The 17,590-nt window shown below is 37.8% G+C and overlaps 1 protein-coding gene across 2 annotated transcripts in view; it reads left to right on the forward strand.

Annotated features, from left to right (window-relative positions):
* Positions 1-17,590, forward strand: part of LOC125785888 (receptor tyrosine-protein kinase erbB-4-like) — a 333,803-nt gene that overhangs the window by 141,911 nt on the left and 174,302 nt on the right. For both annotated transcript variants that reach the window (XM_049470072.1, XM_049470073.1), the window contains exon 2: positions 10,603-10,754. In XM_049470072.1, coding sequence (XP_049326029.1) covers positions 10,603-10,754 — 152 coding nt within the window. The remainder of the gene's footprint in view (positions 1-10,602; positions 10,755-17,590) is intronic.

Here is a 17,590-nt window from a genome sequence, read left to right on the forward strand (position 1 = left end):
AAATGTTCTTATAATGGTCTCGTTTAGCTGTGCCCAACAGTAGCAGGGTCAGGACAAGCGCATGCCTCCTCTGATACATGTGAAGCCAGACTCCGCCTCTTTTCCAACTGCAGCCAATCAATGCAGCATCACTCATTGTTGCATTAATACATCTGATACATTGTGCGTTGGTCATCATCACAATGGGATTGACAAAGGTAGAGCGCCACCTACAGTACACATCCAGATAGAAACGGCTTGACCTTGCTCTCTCTCTGACTCTGGCTGCTGATGGAGAAACAGCATGACTTTTTATCAATGCCCTAAATTGCCTGCAATGGGATTCCAAATGTTTGCTGTGGATTCCCAGGTGGTTGCTATAATGTTGCTAGGTGGTAGCTGTGGTATCCCCTGTGGTAGCTATTGGTTACAACAGGTTTGCATGTATGTATGTTTTACATGGTGTTGCTTGCAAAAGTGTTGCTAAATCTTTGCTAGGTGGCTGTAACTGTGTTGTTAATTGGTTGCAATGGTATCCCGAGTAGTTGCTGTGGTTTCTCAGGAGGTTGTTATCCTGTTGCTAATTAGCAGCTATGGTATCTCATGTGGTTGCTATGGTGCTTCTATATTGTTGCTGTTTGTTTATTATTTGTTTATTAGAAATGGGTGCCGCTAGGCGAATGTTGCGGCATCACAGGTGGTTGATGTGGTGTTTTGTTAATTGGTTGCAATGATGTCCCAAGTGGTTTTTGTGATGCTGCTAAGTGGTTGCTGTGGTTTCCAAGGCGTTTGCTGTCCTGTTGCTAGATGGATGCCAGGTGGTAGCTGTGGAATCCCCAGTGGACACTATGACGTTGCTAAGTGCACGTTACATGGGTGTTACAGTGTGACAAGGTAATTACCGTGGCATTTCAGGCGGTTGGCGTGATGTTGCTTAGTGATTGGCTGGTTGGTAGGTAGGATGTTTATTGGTAGTTGCAGTGCAGTTGCTGTTGTATCCATCAGGTGGTTGCTCAGGTGTTGCCAAGGGGTTTGCTGAGGTATTTAGGTATATTGTTGATGGTTGAGAGATTTTCTAGTATCTAGAGTGTCGAAACATTTTCATCCATACATTACAATAGAAATTAAATCAGCCAAAATCTAATTTCTTAAAAAATTTTTGATTGATATGTCAAATATATGTATGGTTAATATCTGACAGAAAAACATATAATAAAATGAATAAAAAAGCTGAATTAAAGAATATAAGAATATAGAGAATATATCAGGACTTGGGAAAGTCTTTAGTGGTTCATTTCTGTCCGCTAAGCTCAAGTGTACAGTTTTATCCCCTATAAATGTGAATGAGCAGAAATTAAAAAGCAAGGTCGTATTAATAGAAAGTCTAATTACTCTAAATTAAGAGGATAAGCCTAAGCGTTTGCAGAACTCTTTAACCTTGATGCTTTGTTTTACTCGACTAACATTTCTATTAATTGTGCAGCAGTGTGTATTATCTGTGTTTAAGCCTATCAGACACTTCCTGTGGCTGTGGGTCAGTCCTGAACAGAACACAGGATTAATAATAAAGTTATAATATGTGTATAACTCCTGCGTTTGGAAATATTGCTGAATTTCTGTATTGAGATGTTCTGATTCTGTTCTGTTCTTCATATTGTTCAGCATATGGGCTTCTCATAACCTTCATTATTGCATCCATTACCACCCATCCATCTCCAGCGCTGCAGTCAAATAAATGCCATCTGTCAGATGCTCACCGCTGTCAGACGTCTTCCCTCTTCTGCCTCTTTTTTTTATCTTCCGTTTAACTCTACAATATAACACAGAAACACCTGATCATCAGGTTATTTTTAGCCTCTGATATGATGATACAGGTACCTGAATGCTCATTAAAATCACTGTATAAATAGTCATTTATTTAGTTTGGTTGCAAGGTACCACTTTAAAATAAGTCTCCTTTATAAAGGGTTTATAAATAGTTAATAACAGAGTTTATTAATTTGGTTAATAATGAAGTTGTAAATACAATACAAAAAAAACAAACAATAATAAGCACTTAATAAACACATAAATAGAATGAACAGCAGTAAAAATAATGTTTTAAACATATCTAATAAAACATAATAAATAATATAGAATGCCTAAAGTTTAGTAAATGAATATGTTATTTTAGTAAAGTAGAGTAAAGTAAAGTAAAGTAAAGTTAACAGATATTAACAGATATGTAACATAATGTTAACAAAGTATCCCTGGTTGGTTTTTAATCACAGTTTTTTTTCATGCATCTTGGCATCATGTTCTCCTCCTCCACCAGTCTTACACACTGCTTTTGGATAACTTTAAGCAAGTCAGTTTGGTTTGATGGCTTGTGATCATCCATTTTCCTCTTGATTATATTCCAGAGGTTTTCAATTTGGTAAAATCAAAGAAATGCATCATTTTTAAGTGCTCTCTTATTTTTTTCCAGAGCTGTATATTTATTTTTAAAAAATGACATTCTTACAGATACAGATTACTGTATGGACCACAAATTAACATTAAAATCATACTCTATAAAACAGATCATTAAAATGGTAATACTTTCAAATTGTGGAAAATGATTGGTTGGTTTTTAATCACAGTTTTTTTTTCATGCATCTTGGCATCATGTCCTCCTCCTCCTCCACCAGTCTTACACACTGCTTTTGGATAACTTTATGCTGCTTCGCTCCTGGTGCAAAAATTTTAACAGTTCAGTTTGGTTTCAATTTGTTGGATTTGGTAAAATCCAAGAAACTTGGGGTTGTAGACTCGTTAATTTCATAATCGAGGTTATGCAGCAACTCAAACTCAAACTAAAAGTCAGAGAGGACCGTGTGTGGAGTTGAGTTAGAGAGTACTGTATAGTAAAAAGATGAGATGTGCTGCTCCATCAGCAGGCTGGAGACGCTGGAGTCCAGCGAGGCGGAGATGATGAGTGGGAGCTACAGCAGGATCAGCACTAATGTGGCAATTCGTCACTCCATTGATCTGGCCTGGGCCTGGGCTAGCTCCACTCCATTGATCTGGCCTGGGCCTGGGCTAGCTCCACTCCATTGATCTGGCCTGAGCCTCGGCTAGCTTCACTCAGAGAAAATCCCAAATTTCTCCGGCGTGGCTTTTCTCAGAGCCGGGCGATACCGCTGACTGTCTCCGGGGTTCGACTCTAAAGCCTCTGTGTTGAAGTATTGAAGGGCTGCTCTCCTGCATCCTGGACGGATTACTGGCCGTTTCAAAAGCTTTGGGTGCAAAGCAAAGAATTCTTATTTTTCACTTTATTTTCAAACATCGAATCCCGGATATCGGATCCGCTGCTGGACGGCTGAAAGTTGTCTGGGACTTTGGGTCATCAGGAAGCATCATGCCCAGAAATGGTGAAACTAATCTGCTGACAAATCCTCAGGATCCTGTTAGAAAACTTAAGCTTAGTCTAGGCCTTGCATTAAATGTTAATGGAGTGTTAATGGAAAATGGTTTTGGGTCGATTTCTTTTGTAGAAAGAACCAGAACCTTCTAAATGTGGCCATTTGCGCAGAATCTGACGAAAGCACGTTTCCTGAGAGGCTAAAAAATTAAATTACTTAATAATATAAAAAATATATATTATAGGTGATGATTCAGTTGCAAGAAAAAGTATGTGAACCGTTTGGGATTATACTTGGATTTCTGCATAAAGTGATCATTAAATGTGTTCTGATCTTCATCTGAGTCACAACAACAGACAAACCCAGTCTGATTAAACTAAAACCACACAAAACAATGATATGTTTTACTCACGGTGGCCACTTTATTGGAAACACCTACTATATTACTTTATCTTGTGCTTTTACTCACTGTGGCCACTTTATTGGAAACACCTACTGTATTACTTTATCTTGTGCCTCAACTCACTGTGGCCACTTTATTAGAAACACATACTGTATAACTTTATTTACTGCTTCCATTAACTGTGGCCACTTTATTGGAAACATACTATAGCAGTACTATGTTGTGCTTTAACTGACCGTGGCCACTTTATTGGAAACACCTACTGTATTACTTTACCCTGTGCTTTTACTGACCGTGGCCACTTTATTGGAAACACCTACTATATTACTTTGGTTTGTGATTCCACTCACAGTGGTCACTTTATTGGAAACACCTACTGTATTCCTTTATCTTGTGCTTCCACTCATTGTGGCCACTTTATTAGAAACACCTACTATATTACTTTATCTTGTGCTTTTACTCACTGTGGCCACTTTATTAGAAACACTTACTGTACTGCTACCTTGTGCTTTTACTCACTGTGGCCACTATATCAGAAACACCTACTATAGTACTTTGTCTTGTGCTCCCGCTCACTGTGGCCACGTTATTGGAAACACCTACTGTATTACTTTATCTTGTGCTTTTACTCACTGTGGCCACTTTATTAGAAACACTTACTGTACTGCTACCTTGTGCTTTTACTCACTGTGGCCACTATATCAGAAACACCTACTATAGTACTTTGTCTTGTGCTCCCACTCACTGTGGCCACGTTATTGGAAACACCTACTGTATTACTTTATCTTGTGTTTTACTGACTGTGGCCACTTTATTGGAAACACCTTCTTTAGTACTACTCGGTGCTTTTACTCACTGTGGCCACTTTATTAGAAACACCTACTATAGCAGTACTTCTATGTGCTTTTACTCACTGTGGCCACTTTATTGGAAACACCTATTATATTACTTTATCTTGTGCTTTTACTCACTGTGGCCACTTTATTGGAAACACCTACTATAGTATTACTATATTGTGCTTCCATTTACTGTGGCCACTTTATTGGAAACACCTACTATAGTATTACTATATTGTGCTTCCATTTACTGTGGCCACTTTATTGGAAACATCTACTATAGTCCTAAATTGTGCTTCCACTCACTCTGGCCACTTTATTGGAAACATCTACTATAGTACTTTATCTTGTGCTTTTACTAACTGTGGCCACTTTATTGGAAACATTTACTATAGTACTCTACCTTGTGCTTTTACTCACTCTGGCCACATTATTAGAAACACCTACTATAATATTACCTTGCGCTTCCACTTGCTGTGGCCACTTTATTGGAAACACCTACTATAGCACTACTACATTGTGCTTCAACTCACTGTGGCCACTTTATTGTAAACACCTACTATATTACTTTATCTTGTGCTTCCACTAACGATGGCCACTTTATTGGAAACACCTACTATATTACTTTATCTTGTGCTTCCACTAACGATGGCCACTTTATTGGAAACACCTACTGTATTACTTTATCTTGTGTATTTACTCACTGTGGCCACTATATTGGAAACACTTTATTGGCCACTTTATTAGAAACACCTATTCATGTACTACTTTGTGCTTCCACTCACAGTGGCCAATTTATTGGAAACACCTACTGTAAATTTATATTGTGCTTCCACTCACTGTGGCCACTTTATTGGAAACACCGACTGTATTATATGCTTTAATTCACTGTGGCCACTTTATGGGAAACACCTACTACAGCAGTACTACCTTGTGCTTTTACGCACTGTGGCGACTATATTGGAAACACTTTATTGGCCACTTTATTAGAAACACCTACTCATGTACTACTTTGTGCTTTCACTCACTGTGGCCACTTTATTGGAAACACCTACTGTCTTGTGTTTCCACTCACTGTGGCCACTTTATTGGAAACACCTACTATAGCAGTGCTTCCTAGAGCTTTTACTCACTGTGGCCACTTTATTGGAAACACCTACCTCTTGTATTTGTAATTACTGGACTCTGTATGAGAGTGTGAAGCTCTCTGGTGCTCCACCCTTTGTGTTCTTCAGTTAAGGTGATGATCAGAAGGTACTGTGGTCAGGGTGGAGCTGTGTATAAGGTGATGCCTCAATGACTACCGTCCCGTTGCACTTACACCCATCATCATGAAGTGCTTCGAGAGGCTAGTCATGAGGAACATCAAGACACGACTGCCCTCTTCACTGGACCCCCTGCAGTTTGCGTATCGTCCCAATCGCTCCACGGACGATGCCATCACCACCACCCTTCATCTCTCCCTCACCCACCTGGAGAAGAAGGACACTTACGTCAGAATGCTGTTTATAGACTTCAGTTCAGCATTCAACACCATCATCCCACAGAACCTCATCAGGAAGCTAAGCTCGCTCGGCCTCAACACCCCCCTCTGCAACTGGATCCTGGACTTTCTGACGGGGAGACCCCAGTCAGTCCAGTTCGGGGGCAGCACCTCCAGCTCCATCACACTGAACACTGGGGCCCCCCAGGGCAGTGTCCTGAGTCCTCTGCTGTTCACCCTGCTGACTCATGACTGTGCTGCAAAACACAGTTCTAACAGCTTTATCAAGTTCGCCGATGATACAACCGTGCTGGGTCTCATCACCAAAGGCGACGAGTCAGCATACAGAGAGGAGGTGCAGCGGCTGACAGACTGGTGTACAGTCAACAACCTTCACCTGAATGTGGACAAGACAAAGGAAATGGTTGTTGACTTCAGGAGAGCACAACACACCCACTCTCCACTCAACATCGACGGGTCCTCTGTGGAGATTGTTAAGAGCACCAAGTTCCTTGGTGTCCACTTAGCAGATAACCTCACCTGGACCCTGAACACCAGCTCTACAGCCAAGAAAGCCCAGCAGCGTCTCTACTTCCTCCGGAAGCTGAGAAAGGCCCGTCTCCCTCCACCCATCCTCACACTCTTCTATAGAGGGACCATTGAGAGCATCCTGAGCAGCTGCATCACTGCCTGGTTTGGGACCTGCACAGTGGATCAACACCAGCAGATGACAGACATGTCTCTCCAAACCATCACTGATCATCAGTACATTGTACATTATTTCATTTGTAAATCAAGGGGCCTCTAGATCTTTCCTGCAGCAGTTCTCGCATTGCAAATTATAAAAAGAGCCATATTTTATCGATCTATAGGTGAAGTCTTCAACAGTGCAGCTTGATTTAGGGCGTGTCATTGTGTCTTTGCTATCGTAACGATGGGAAAAGGCATGTACTAATTCTCTTAATTAGAATAATCATGGTCCTGCATTGATTGTCCAGGTACTACTGAAAGTCTGACTGTTGACTGTTGTCAGAGTTTTAATCAGTCAGTGGAGCTCCTGTGATGCAGACAGCTTGTAAAAAGTAAACAAACTGTATATATAAAAAAATAAATACAAATAATTAATGATCATTTGATTTTGTACTTTTATACATTATTGTCAAGTTCCTCCTCAGTTTCTTAAATTCACTTTGCATGCATTTGTATGTTTAAATGGGTTTTTGAGGGCTATTTTTTTAAAAATAAATAAGTTTGGTTTGCATTCTATAAAATGGGGCAGCAATGTTACAAGAACATTTAAATAAAGCGTTACATAAAAACAGGCAGAAAATGAAAAAAAAAAATTAAATGGAAAAACAAAAAAGGGGGAAAGGAGAATAAAAGACAAAATACAGCAAAAAATTCAAATATTAAGGAAAAACAACAAAGAAAGCAGAACAGCTATGAAAAACAATAGAGAAACAAATACATTTTTGTATTGTATGTAAAAATACATCGAAAGAAAAGAGAGAAAAAGGTAGAAAAATAGGAAGATTATAAAGACGGATTATCACAAGCCATCAAACCAAACTGAACTGCTTGAATTTTTGCACCAGGAGTAAAGCAGCATAAAGTTATCCAAAAGCAGTGTGTAAGACTGGTGGAGGAGAACATGATGCCAAGATGCATGAAAACTGTGATTAAAAACCAATCAGGGTTATTCCACCAAATATTGATTTCTGAACTCTTAAAACTTCATGAATATAAACTTTTTTTTTTTTTGCATTATTTGAGGTCTGAAAGCTCTGCATCTTTTTTTTTTTTAATTTCAGCCATTTCTTATATCACATTTTATGCAAATAAATGCTCTAAAATACAGTATTTTTATGCTGAATTTGGGAGAAATGATGTCTGTAGTTTATAGAATAAAACAACAATGTTCATTTTACTCAAACATAAACCTATAAATAGCAAAAATTATGTTTTTATATAGTGTGATTAGATGTGCAATACGGTCTCTGTAGGGTACTGTACGTATATGAAATGCACGCCCTCATGCTGAGCTGTACACAAGCTGTACACGTGGAGAGCTGTTCCACATCACCGCTCGCTGCTATATAGCTCTCGTCTCGCACCTCCACCCCGCAGCATATGTGCGAGTGTTGGGTGTTTTGGGGCAGCTGATGGAGCAGATGGTGGTGGCTGGCCAGAGGAAGGTGTTTGATGGGTGGAAAGAGGTGTTTTTAATTACACGTCGAGTCTGTCGCCCGGGCGGTGGCTGCCGGGGCCTCGTCTGCTCGCCTGCTCAACCGCCTGCAGCCGGCAGCCTGCGCTCGGCCCGGGGCGCGCAGCCGTGACCGTTACGTTTCAGACCAACACACAGCGCGGACACGAGTGCGTCAGCGGCGCGAACATCTCTCTTAATTGGCAGATTGTCGGTTTTGACAGGCGGTGAAGTTAGGCGTTCTATTTTCATTCGGCCGCGTCGACGCAGACGCCGGGAAAATGGGTCAGTGCGGCCTCAGACGAGCGCCGGCCCTCGTCCTGTAATTGGGCTAATTAGGCCCTGCAATCACGGCACTCCGCACACACACACACACCACACGATCGATGCCGACTCACCCATACGGAGGGAAGGACCGTAATTATGGCCCGGAGGTCTGCGCTGCACTTCTGAGTCCTACCTTCTGCTGACGCAGCCGAGCCGAGCGGCCGAGACGGTTTATAACGGCCTAATTTGAGTTTTTGAGCCTCTATTATTAATTGTTTGGTTCTTCTTCTTCTTTTGTTTAAACACCGCCTTGGCTTTGCTTTGCCGGCGTACGCAGGACTGCTTACCTCAACACTGCTGAGGAGTCTGCTGAGACTTCAAACAGCTGATCTTCCAAACTGAAATAACATTAAAAAATACGATGTTTACAATATAACCTCTTTTATTTCCTGTGTTTTGAGCATTTTGATATAATATTGTGGCGTGAGGAGGCGGGGGAGTTGTGGGTCCACCCCACGCCGGAGCGCCAAGCCATGCCTGTCTCAGCTGGCCCGCATGAGGACTGATTGGGCCGCCAGCTGGGACAGGCATATATACTCAGCCTCAGCCCTCATTTGGGGAGACTTTCACTGGGGAGCTGAGGGCTGAGGCTGCACTGACGCTTTAATAGTAAAAAACTAAGTAATTCTACAGACTCTAGAGCCCCATTGGGCCGAGTTATGTTTTAAGTTTATTCTGGGTGTGGTGGAGGGCATTTTCGAGCCGAATAAAGGTATGTTTTGAGTTCATTTACTCCCTGTGTCTGTGTATCTCTGTGGGCTTCCTCCTTCCGGGTCACAGTGGTCACGCCCCTAACCCCAGGGGAGTAAACATTGAGTTGTCAAGCTTGTGCAGAATGTTTCTCTACTACCCTATACTACCTATACTCTTCTATATGTCCTACATTCCCTATACTTACTATACTATCCTATTTCATATCATTGCTGTCCAAAGAAAAATGAGCATCTCCATTTTTGACAACATTTGAACACACAAACTGTCCCTCGCAAGGCATCAAAATATAACGACGAACGTAACAATCAAAGTTCTCAAAATGACCTGAAATGGACTGTTTTTTACATTGACTTCCATTGAAAGTGATGAAGGTTTTATCGTCAAGATAGGAATGATCGTCTGACTGTTGACTGTTGTCAGGGTTTTAATCAGTCAGTGGAGCTCCTGTGATGCAGACAGCTTGTAAACAGTAAATATATATATTAAAAAAAATAATAATTACAAATAATTAATGATGATCTGATTTCATTCTCATATTTTATATCGGGGGATATAAATGTACTCTGTAATGTACTCTGAATGCAGAGAGGTAAAATATCTAATTTTGTGGCCTTATTTATTTTGTGCATTTTTAATATTGAATTTTATTGTGGTAACTTGTATACATGTAGATGTAATGTTCTTCATCAGTTTCTTAAAAAAAATGCCAATAAATTCACTTTGCATGCATTTGTATGTTTAAATGGGTTTTCGAGGGCTATTTTTAAAAATAAATTAGTTTGGTTTGCATTCTAGGGCAGCAATGTTACCAGAACATTTAAATGAAGCGTTACATAAAAACAAGCAGAAAAAAAGGCCTCACAAGGCACAAAATATAACGATAAATGTAACATGAATGAATGGTTATATCGTGTACTTTCCGACAACCCTACACTTCACTTATATATATATATATATATATATATATATATATATATATATATATATATATATATATATATCTGTTATAAATGTTATTAAAAATTGTTGGAAATATCACTGAGTACAGTAGAGTATCTTATCTTTTCATATGTCAAACATCAAAGCTGGTCTGAAAAAAATCTTTGTACTGCTGTTTAAGAACTGTCTGGTGTGTTTGCACTCCCAGATGTAAGCTCAGAATTTGTTTGCTGCGATCTTGAGAGGTTAGAAGTCATTTTTATCCTTGTTTGCCAGGATTTTATTCAGTATTCAGTTTTTATATATTTACCAGTTCTTCTCTTTGTGTTCTGCAGTCTGTCCCGGCACTGACAACAAGCTCAGCACCCTGTCGGATCTGGACCAGCAGTACCACACTCTGCGCAAGTTCTACGAGAACTGTGAGGTGGTGATGGGTAATCTGGAGATCACCAGCATCGAACGGAACCGCAACCTCAACTTCCTCAAGGTGAGTTTAACTGATATTATCTCCATCTCATTATCTCCGTCCATCAAGCTATGTTTATATATTATTATATACTACTAAATAGCACTACTTAGGGAAATTTATGATCAAAACAGTACTACAGAGGCAAATTTATGACCACAATAGCACTGCTGAGGTACATTTATGATAAAAATTGCACTACTGAGCTTAATGTATGAGCGAAACAGCACTACTGAGGTAAATTTATGACCAAAATAGCACTACTGAGGTAAATGTATGACCACAATAGCACTACTGAGGTAAATAGTTCACCAACATAGACCAAAATAGCACTAGTTAGCTAAATCTATGACCAAAACAGCACTGCTGAGGTGAATTTAGGATCAAAATAGCACTACTGAGGTAAATTCATTACCAAAACAGCTGTACTGAGCTAAATATATGACCAAAACAGCACCTCTGAGGTAAACGTGTGACCAAAATAGCACTGCTGAGCTAAATATATGACCAAAAGCACTTCTGAGCTTAACGTGTGACCAAATTAGCACTACTAAGCTAAATTTATGACCAAAACAGCACTGCTGAGGTACATGTATTACCACAACATATCTATTGAGGGGAATGTACGACCAAAATAACACTACTGAGGTAAATATTTCACCAACATAGACCAAAATAGCACTAGTTAGCTAAATTTATGACCAAAACAGCACTGCTGAGGTAAATGTATGATCAGAATAGCACTACTGAGGTAAATTCATTACCCAAACAGCAGTACTGAGCTAAATATATGACCAAAACAGCACTTCTGAGGTAAACGTGTGACCAAATTAGCACTACTAAGCTAAATTTATGACCAAAACAGCACTGCTGAGCTACATGTATTACCACAATATATCTATTGAGGGGAATGTACGACCAAAATAACACTACTGAGGGAAATGTATGACCAAATCAGCACTTCTGAGCTAAATGTATGACCAAAACAGCACTACTGAGGTAAATTTTTGACCACAATAGCACCACTAAGGTCAATTTATGAACCAAATAACACTACCGAGCTTAATCTATGACCAAAACACCACTACTGATGAAAATGTGTGACCAAAACAGCACTACTAAGGTAAAATTATGACAAGAACAGCACTACTGAGGTAAATTTATGACCAAAATAGCACTAGTAAGGTAAATTTATGAACTAAAAAACACTACCGAGCTTAATCTATGACCAAAACACCACTACTGATGAAAATGTGTGACCAGAACAGCACAACTAAGGTAAAATTATGACAAAAACAGCACTACTGAGGTAAATGTATTACTAAAATAACAGTACTGAGGTGAAGTTTTGTGCGTTGTTGGTTTCTCTGCTAAGATATTAAAATGTTAAGTGTTTAATGAGTATTTTAACATTTTTAAAGACAAAAATACATGTATGCTATTAAATTTGTGCAATGAAAAGCATGTTTTGTTTACTGTATTTGGACAAATGTTGTATATTTTTCAGTTTTTGCCCAAATAAAGGTGCATCTATAATTACAGGTCAGTCAGATCATGTGAAGATTCACCTCTGTTTGATGTTAAAGCTGTATATTGATGTTTAGGTTGGTAAATGACTGTGATTTAGCTCAGGGTTAACCGTATGGAACACAGCTCTGATATCTCTGAGGGTAAAACTGAGTGATTAGTGTTCATCATCAGCCTCTATCAGACGCTGCATCCTGCTCCACAGCTCCTTATTGATGACTTCTGTTTGTCTGCAGTGTTATTAAAAGATAAGTTGCTGCGCTAAATGGAAAATCATCAATTAGTTTTGACAACTACGCCAGATAGCGGAAAATATGGGCAAAATTTAATGGGTTTCTTTCTAGTCTGAACTTTTATTGAATATTAAGTGTGAAGACGACAAAAACAACAGAAACTAAATAAGATGACGTCAAACTCTTGAGGAGCTTGAATTAATTTAACAAAAGAAAAGCAAATGTGTTTGTTAAGTAATGTATTCAAAAAAAATACAGCTCTGGAAAAAAATAGGAAACCACTTCAGTTTCTCTGATTTTACTATTTATAGGTTTATGTTTGAGTTAAATGAACATTGTTGTTTTATTCTATAAATTACAGACAACATTTCTCCCAAATTCCAAATAAAAATATTGTCATTTAGAGCATTTATTTTGAGAAAATGAGAAATGACTAAAATAACAAAAAAAAAAAAATCAATCAATATTTGGTGGAATAACCCTGGTTGGTTTTTAATCACAGTTTTTTTCATGCATCTTGGCATCATGTTCTCCTCCACCAGTCTTACACACTGCTTTTAGATAACTTCATCCTTTTACTCCCGGTGCAAAAAATCCAGCAAAATCATTCCTCTTGATTATATATTTCAGAGGTTTTCAGTTTGGTCAAATAAAAGAAACTCAAAGTATTGTATTTTTTCCAGAGCTGTATGTTGTGAGGTGATATCTTGTGATTAGGGTTGAACAGTGGTCCACATGCTCATGGCAAGGCCACATGGATTATCAAAAAAACAACAAAAGAGGAAGATGAATGGCTTCAATAATAACTTATAGTAAATTGATATTAAACTTATATATAACTTGTATCTAACTTGTGCAATAGAACTATAAAAAAGAAATATCTCTTTGAATAATTAAACTTAAATTAAGTAATTTAGGTTTGTTTCTAGTGTTTATGGAACTATTTATCAAAATATTTAATTTTGTAAAGGGAGCCGTGTTAAATTTGTTAGCGTATCTATTTTTACGACCTATTGTTTACATTTTTTAAATATTTTTTCTGATAATAAAGTCTTTATTTCTTTATATATTGTGTATATAAATATTTTGTGGGACAAAGTAAACTCAATAGTAATCAAAGCCTTAATTTAAAGCTTAGTGTTTTATATTATTTATATATATTACTAACAGTACAGTAACTTACAAACCTATATTAAAGCCCAGTCATGAAAAAAATAAATAAATAAATAAATAAATAAATTAAAAAAATAAAAATATATATATACAAAATATATATAAACAAAAATATAGTGATATACCATGAAACCATCAGAATCTTGAAAAAAATGCATTTTTATATGCATTTTTGGCCATACCACCCAGAACTATCTTATAATGATTGAAGGCCCTTATCCAGGGTAAATACATGGTAAATTACATTTTATTGTACTTTTTACAATATATATTTAGGTAAATGGGGCAAATGTACTCTTTGTAGTCTTGCCCAATGACTCTTGTTGTTGGTTCATGTTTTTTTTTTTGTTTTTTTTTTGTGTTGCTACCCTTAATCTTTCTGCGTAATTGTGAAAAACAGAATATATAGAGATAAATGGGACGTGTCTTGTTGAGATTGAGGGGTAGGGTGTCTCAATTATTGTTGGGATAGAGGAGTAGAGTTTCCCCAAAAAATGAGCTTTAGGCCAAATTTAAAAAAAACGGACCATCCAGACTGTTATCAGCAACAAGATAGAGTAGATAGAGTGTCAAATTACTTATTTGTTGTAAAATGTATTAAATGTAATACAGCAAAAAACCTCGGTAACATTTCCTATGAACCCTGTTTTTTTAATAATGCGTTACATGACATGCATAATACCTTATAATGACCGTAATAAGCCTGTATAATAACTCATAAGTACCTACAGCGACATTTATAGCACATTATAAACTACAGATGTAAGGGTTTATGAAGAAATGGCTTATAATGCTTTATAATATCTGTTCATAAGAACATTGTACAATGTAGTGTTGTAATGCACTATAACACAGATTTGGTATATTTTGGTATAACGCATCATAATATGCAGCTATGATTTCTTAAATTAAGCATTTGAAAACTCACTTCACTTCAGTAAGTCAGTAATGACTGTATATAAGGCTTTATAATGTGTTACACACTTTTATAAAAGCTTAATTTGAGAAATCATAGCTGCATATTATAATGCATTATACCAAAATATACCAAATCTGTGTTATAGTGCATGATTTCTCAATTTAAGCATATGAAAACTCACTTCACATAACTTCAGTAATGACTGTATATAAGGCTTTATAATGTGTTACACACTTATATAAAAGCCTAATTTGAGAAATTATAGCTGCATATTATAATGCATTATACTAAAATATTCCAAATCTGTGTTATAGTGCATTACAACACTAGATTGTACAATGTTCTTATGAGCAGATATTATAAGGCATTATAAGCACTTTCTTTATAAACCCTTATACTTGTAGTTTATAATGTGTTATGAATTTTGCTGTACGTACTTATGAGTTATTATAAAGTCTTATTACAGTCGTTATAAGGTATTATGCGTGTCATATAATGCACTATGAATGCATTTATAATGCATTATGAATACAGGGTTCATGGGAAGTGTTACCAAAACCTCTTTTACTGACTCACCTTTAAAAGAGGGTCAAACTCGGGTTTGCAAACATTTCTGGAAAATAAAAAGTGGGGTCCCCTGTTTGCTTCTCCAAAAAGCAGACCCTCTGCATCTTGGGTAAAAGGATGCTTTTAAGTACAGAGTAAAGCAAAATGAACAAAGCGAGGGAGCATTTTAATGGATTTTAGGATGGCTCCACTCCAGAACTGTTGTGAGAAACACTTTTACTGGGCTTCACAAACAACAAAACATGCTCTAATTAATGACCTTAAGGTCCAAAGACTTTTATTTTCTTTTTTACACTGCATGCTAATTACCCATCATGATTTATCTGGTCACGACTGCTTCTTGATTTTAGTGTGTTCTTTCACAAAGACCAAATTCACCCCACAATCTTAACCTTTGAGGATTGATAAACGCAACAGTGCATCAAATCTGATATTTTTTATGTTGTTTTTTATTATTTTAATATCTTTGTGAAAACACAGTGCACTTTAGACATATGTCTTTATTTCATTTCTGGTGTCTTTCTTTGCTGTATTATCTCATATTCAAAAATATATTTTTCAAAATATAGCACAACTGTATAATAACTCGTCATGTGGGCATCTCTCAGATATGGCAGATGTTTGAGTAAAATGAACATTGTTGATTTATTCTATTGTAACGCCACAGACGGTAGTCAGACGCTCGTGGTAAAAACAAAACGAGGCTTTATTATAAAGCACGTAAGCAGATAGCGTAGTCGGATAACAGGCGTGGGTCAAAGCCAGAAAAACAACAGACCAAAACATCAGAGCCGAATCACAAACCGAAAACGAAACCATTAAACAGAAGCAAAGTTCAATTAACCAGAAAATCACAAAACACACAGAACAAAAGGATAAGGCAGAGACGTAGTCGAAACGAACAAAACAAAGGACATACACGGGTAATATAGATAGAAGAGAAACGCTCAGTATATCGCTGGAAATACAGGGAAAATACCTCGCGACACGGTGACGTAGAATGCCCAAGTGAGCCGCGGTTGGCTGAGTCCGAGTGCGTGGTGTTGACAGGAGCATGCTGGGAGGCGTAGTTCCGGACCGGGGATTGTCCATAGACGGGAACGGCAGAGTCAGAGAAAGGAACTACAGAGTCTGTGGTAGGCGTGACATCTATAAACTACGGACAACATTTCTCCCAAATTCCAAATAAAAATATCGTCATTTAGAGCATTTATTTGCAGAAAATGAGAAATGGCTGAAATAACAAAAAAAGATGCAGAGCTTTCAGACCTCAAATAATGCAAAGAAAACAACAAGTTCATATTCATAAAGTTTTAAGAGTTCAGAAAGAGTTCAATATTTGGTGGAATAACCCTGGTGGTTTTTAATCACAGTTTTTTTTCATGCATCTTGGCATTATGCTCTCTCTATTGCACCAGTCTTACACACTGCTTTTGGATAAATTTATGCTGCTTTACTCCTGATGCAAAAATTCAAGCAGTTCAGTTTGGTGGTTTCATGGCTTGTGATCATCCATCTTCCTCTTGATTATATTCCAGAGGATTTCAATTTGGTAAAAGCTCAGAAGTTTTTAAGTGCGCTTTCATTTTTTTCCAGAGCTGTATTTTGTGAGGTGATACCTTGTGAGCAAGGTTGAACATTGGTCAACATGCTCATGGCAAGGCCACGTGGATTGAAGTGAATTCAAGTCCTGATAATGGGTACCAGATTAACATTGCATGTGAAGTCCGACTAGGGTTAAGTATTTTTCCTGCTCTCTTGTACTGGGTCAAGAAATTTGATTTTCTTTACCATTAAAACAACAAAAAAAAGTTTATAGAGCTGTATAAATGATTACAGGTGTGGTCTGTTTAGATACTGGGTCTAGCCACAAGAGGGTGTATAAATTTCTAAAGAGTCTAAAAGCGGAGAGGGTGTGCAGTTGTAGCGCAGAAAAACGGACCAAAGAGTCTAAAAGCGGAGAGGGTGCGCAGTTGTAGCGCAGAAAAAAGGACCAAAGAGTCTAAAAGCGGAGAGGGTGCGCATTTCTAGCGCAGAAAAACGGGGCAAAAGAGTTTAAAGTGGAGAGGGTGCGCATTTCTAGTGCAGAAAAACAGGGCAAAGAGTCTAAAAGCGGAGAGAGTGCGCATTTCTAGTGCAAAAAACGGGCCAAAGAGTCTAAAAGCAAAGATGGTGCGCAGTTGTAGCGCAGAAAAACGGACCAAAGAGTCTAAAAGCGAGAGAGTGCTCATTTCTAGCGCAGAAAAACGGCCCAAAGAGTCTAAAAGTTGCCGTAATTAAGGAGTTTAATATTAAGAGACATCATGAAATTAAACATCAATTTGAAAAATCTTAGTTTACACAACACTGTCAGACAGATAAAGATAGTAATCAAGTAAAATGGTGTGTAAATTAAATAATCAGGAAAAATGTATTATTTAAAGTGGTATATTTCATTA

The sequence above is a fragment of the Astyanax mexicanus genome, chromosome 21, assembly GCF_023375975.1.
Source record: "Astyanax mexicanus isolate ESR-SI-001 chromosome 21, AstMex3_surface, whole genome shotgun sequence".
In the NCBI taxonomy this organism is placed as follows: Eukaryota; Metazoa; Chordata; class Actinopteri; order Characiformes; family Acestrorhamphidae; genus Astyanax; species Astyanax mexicanus.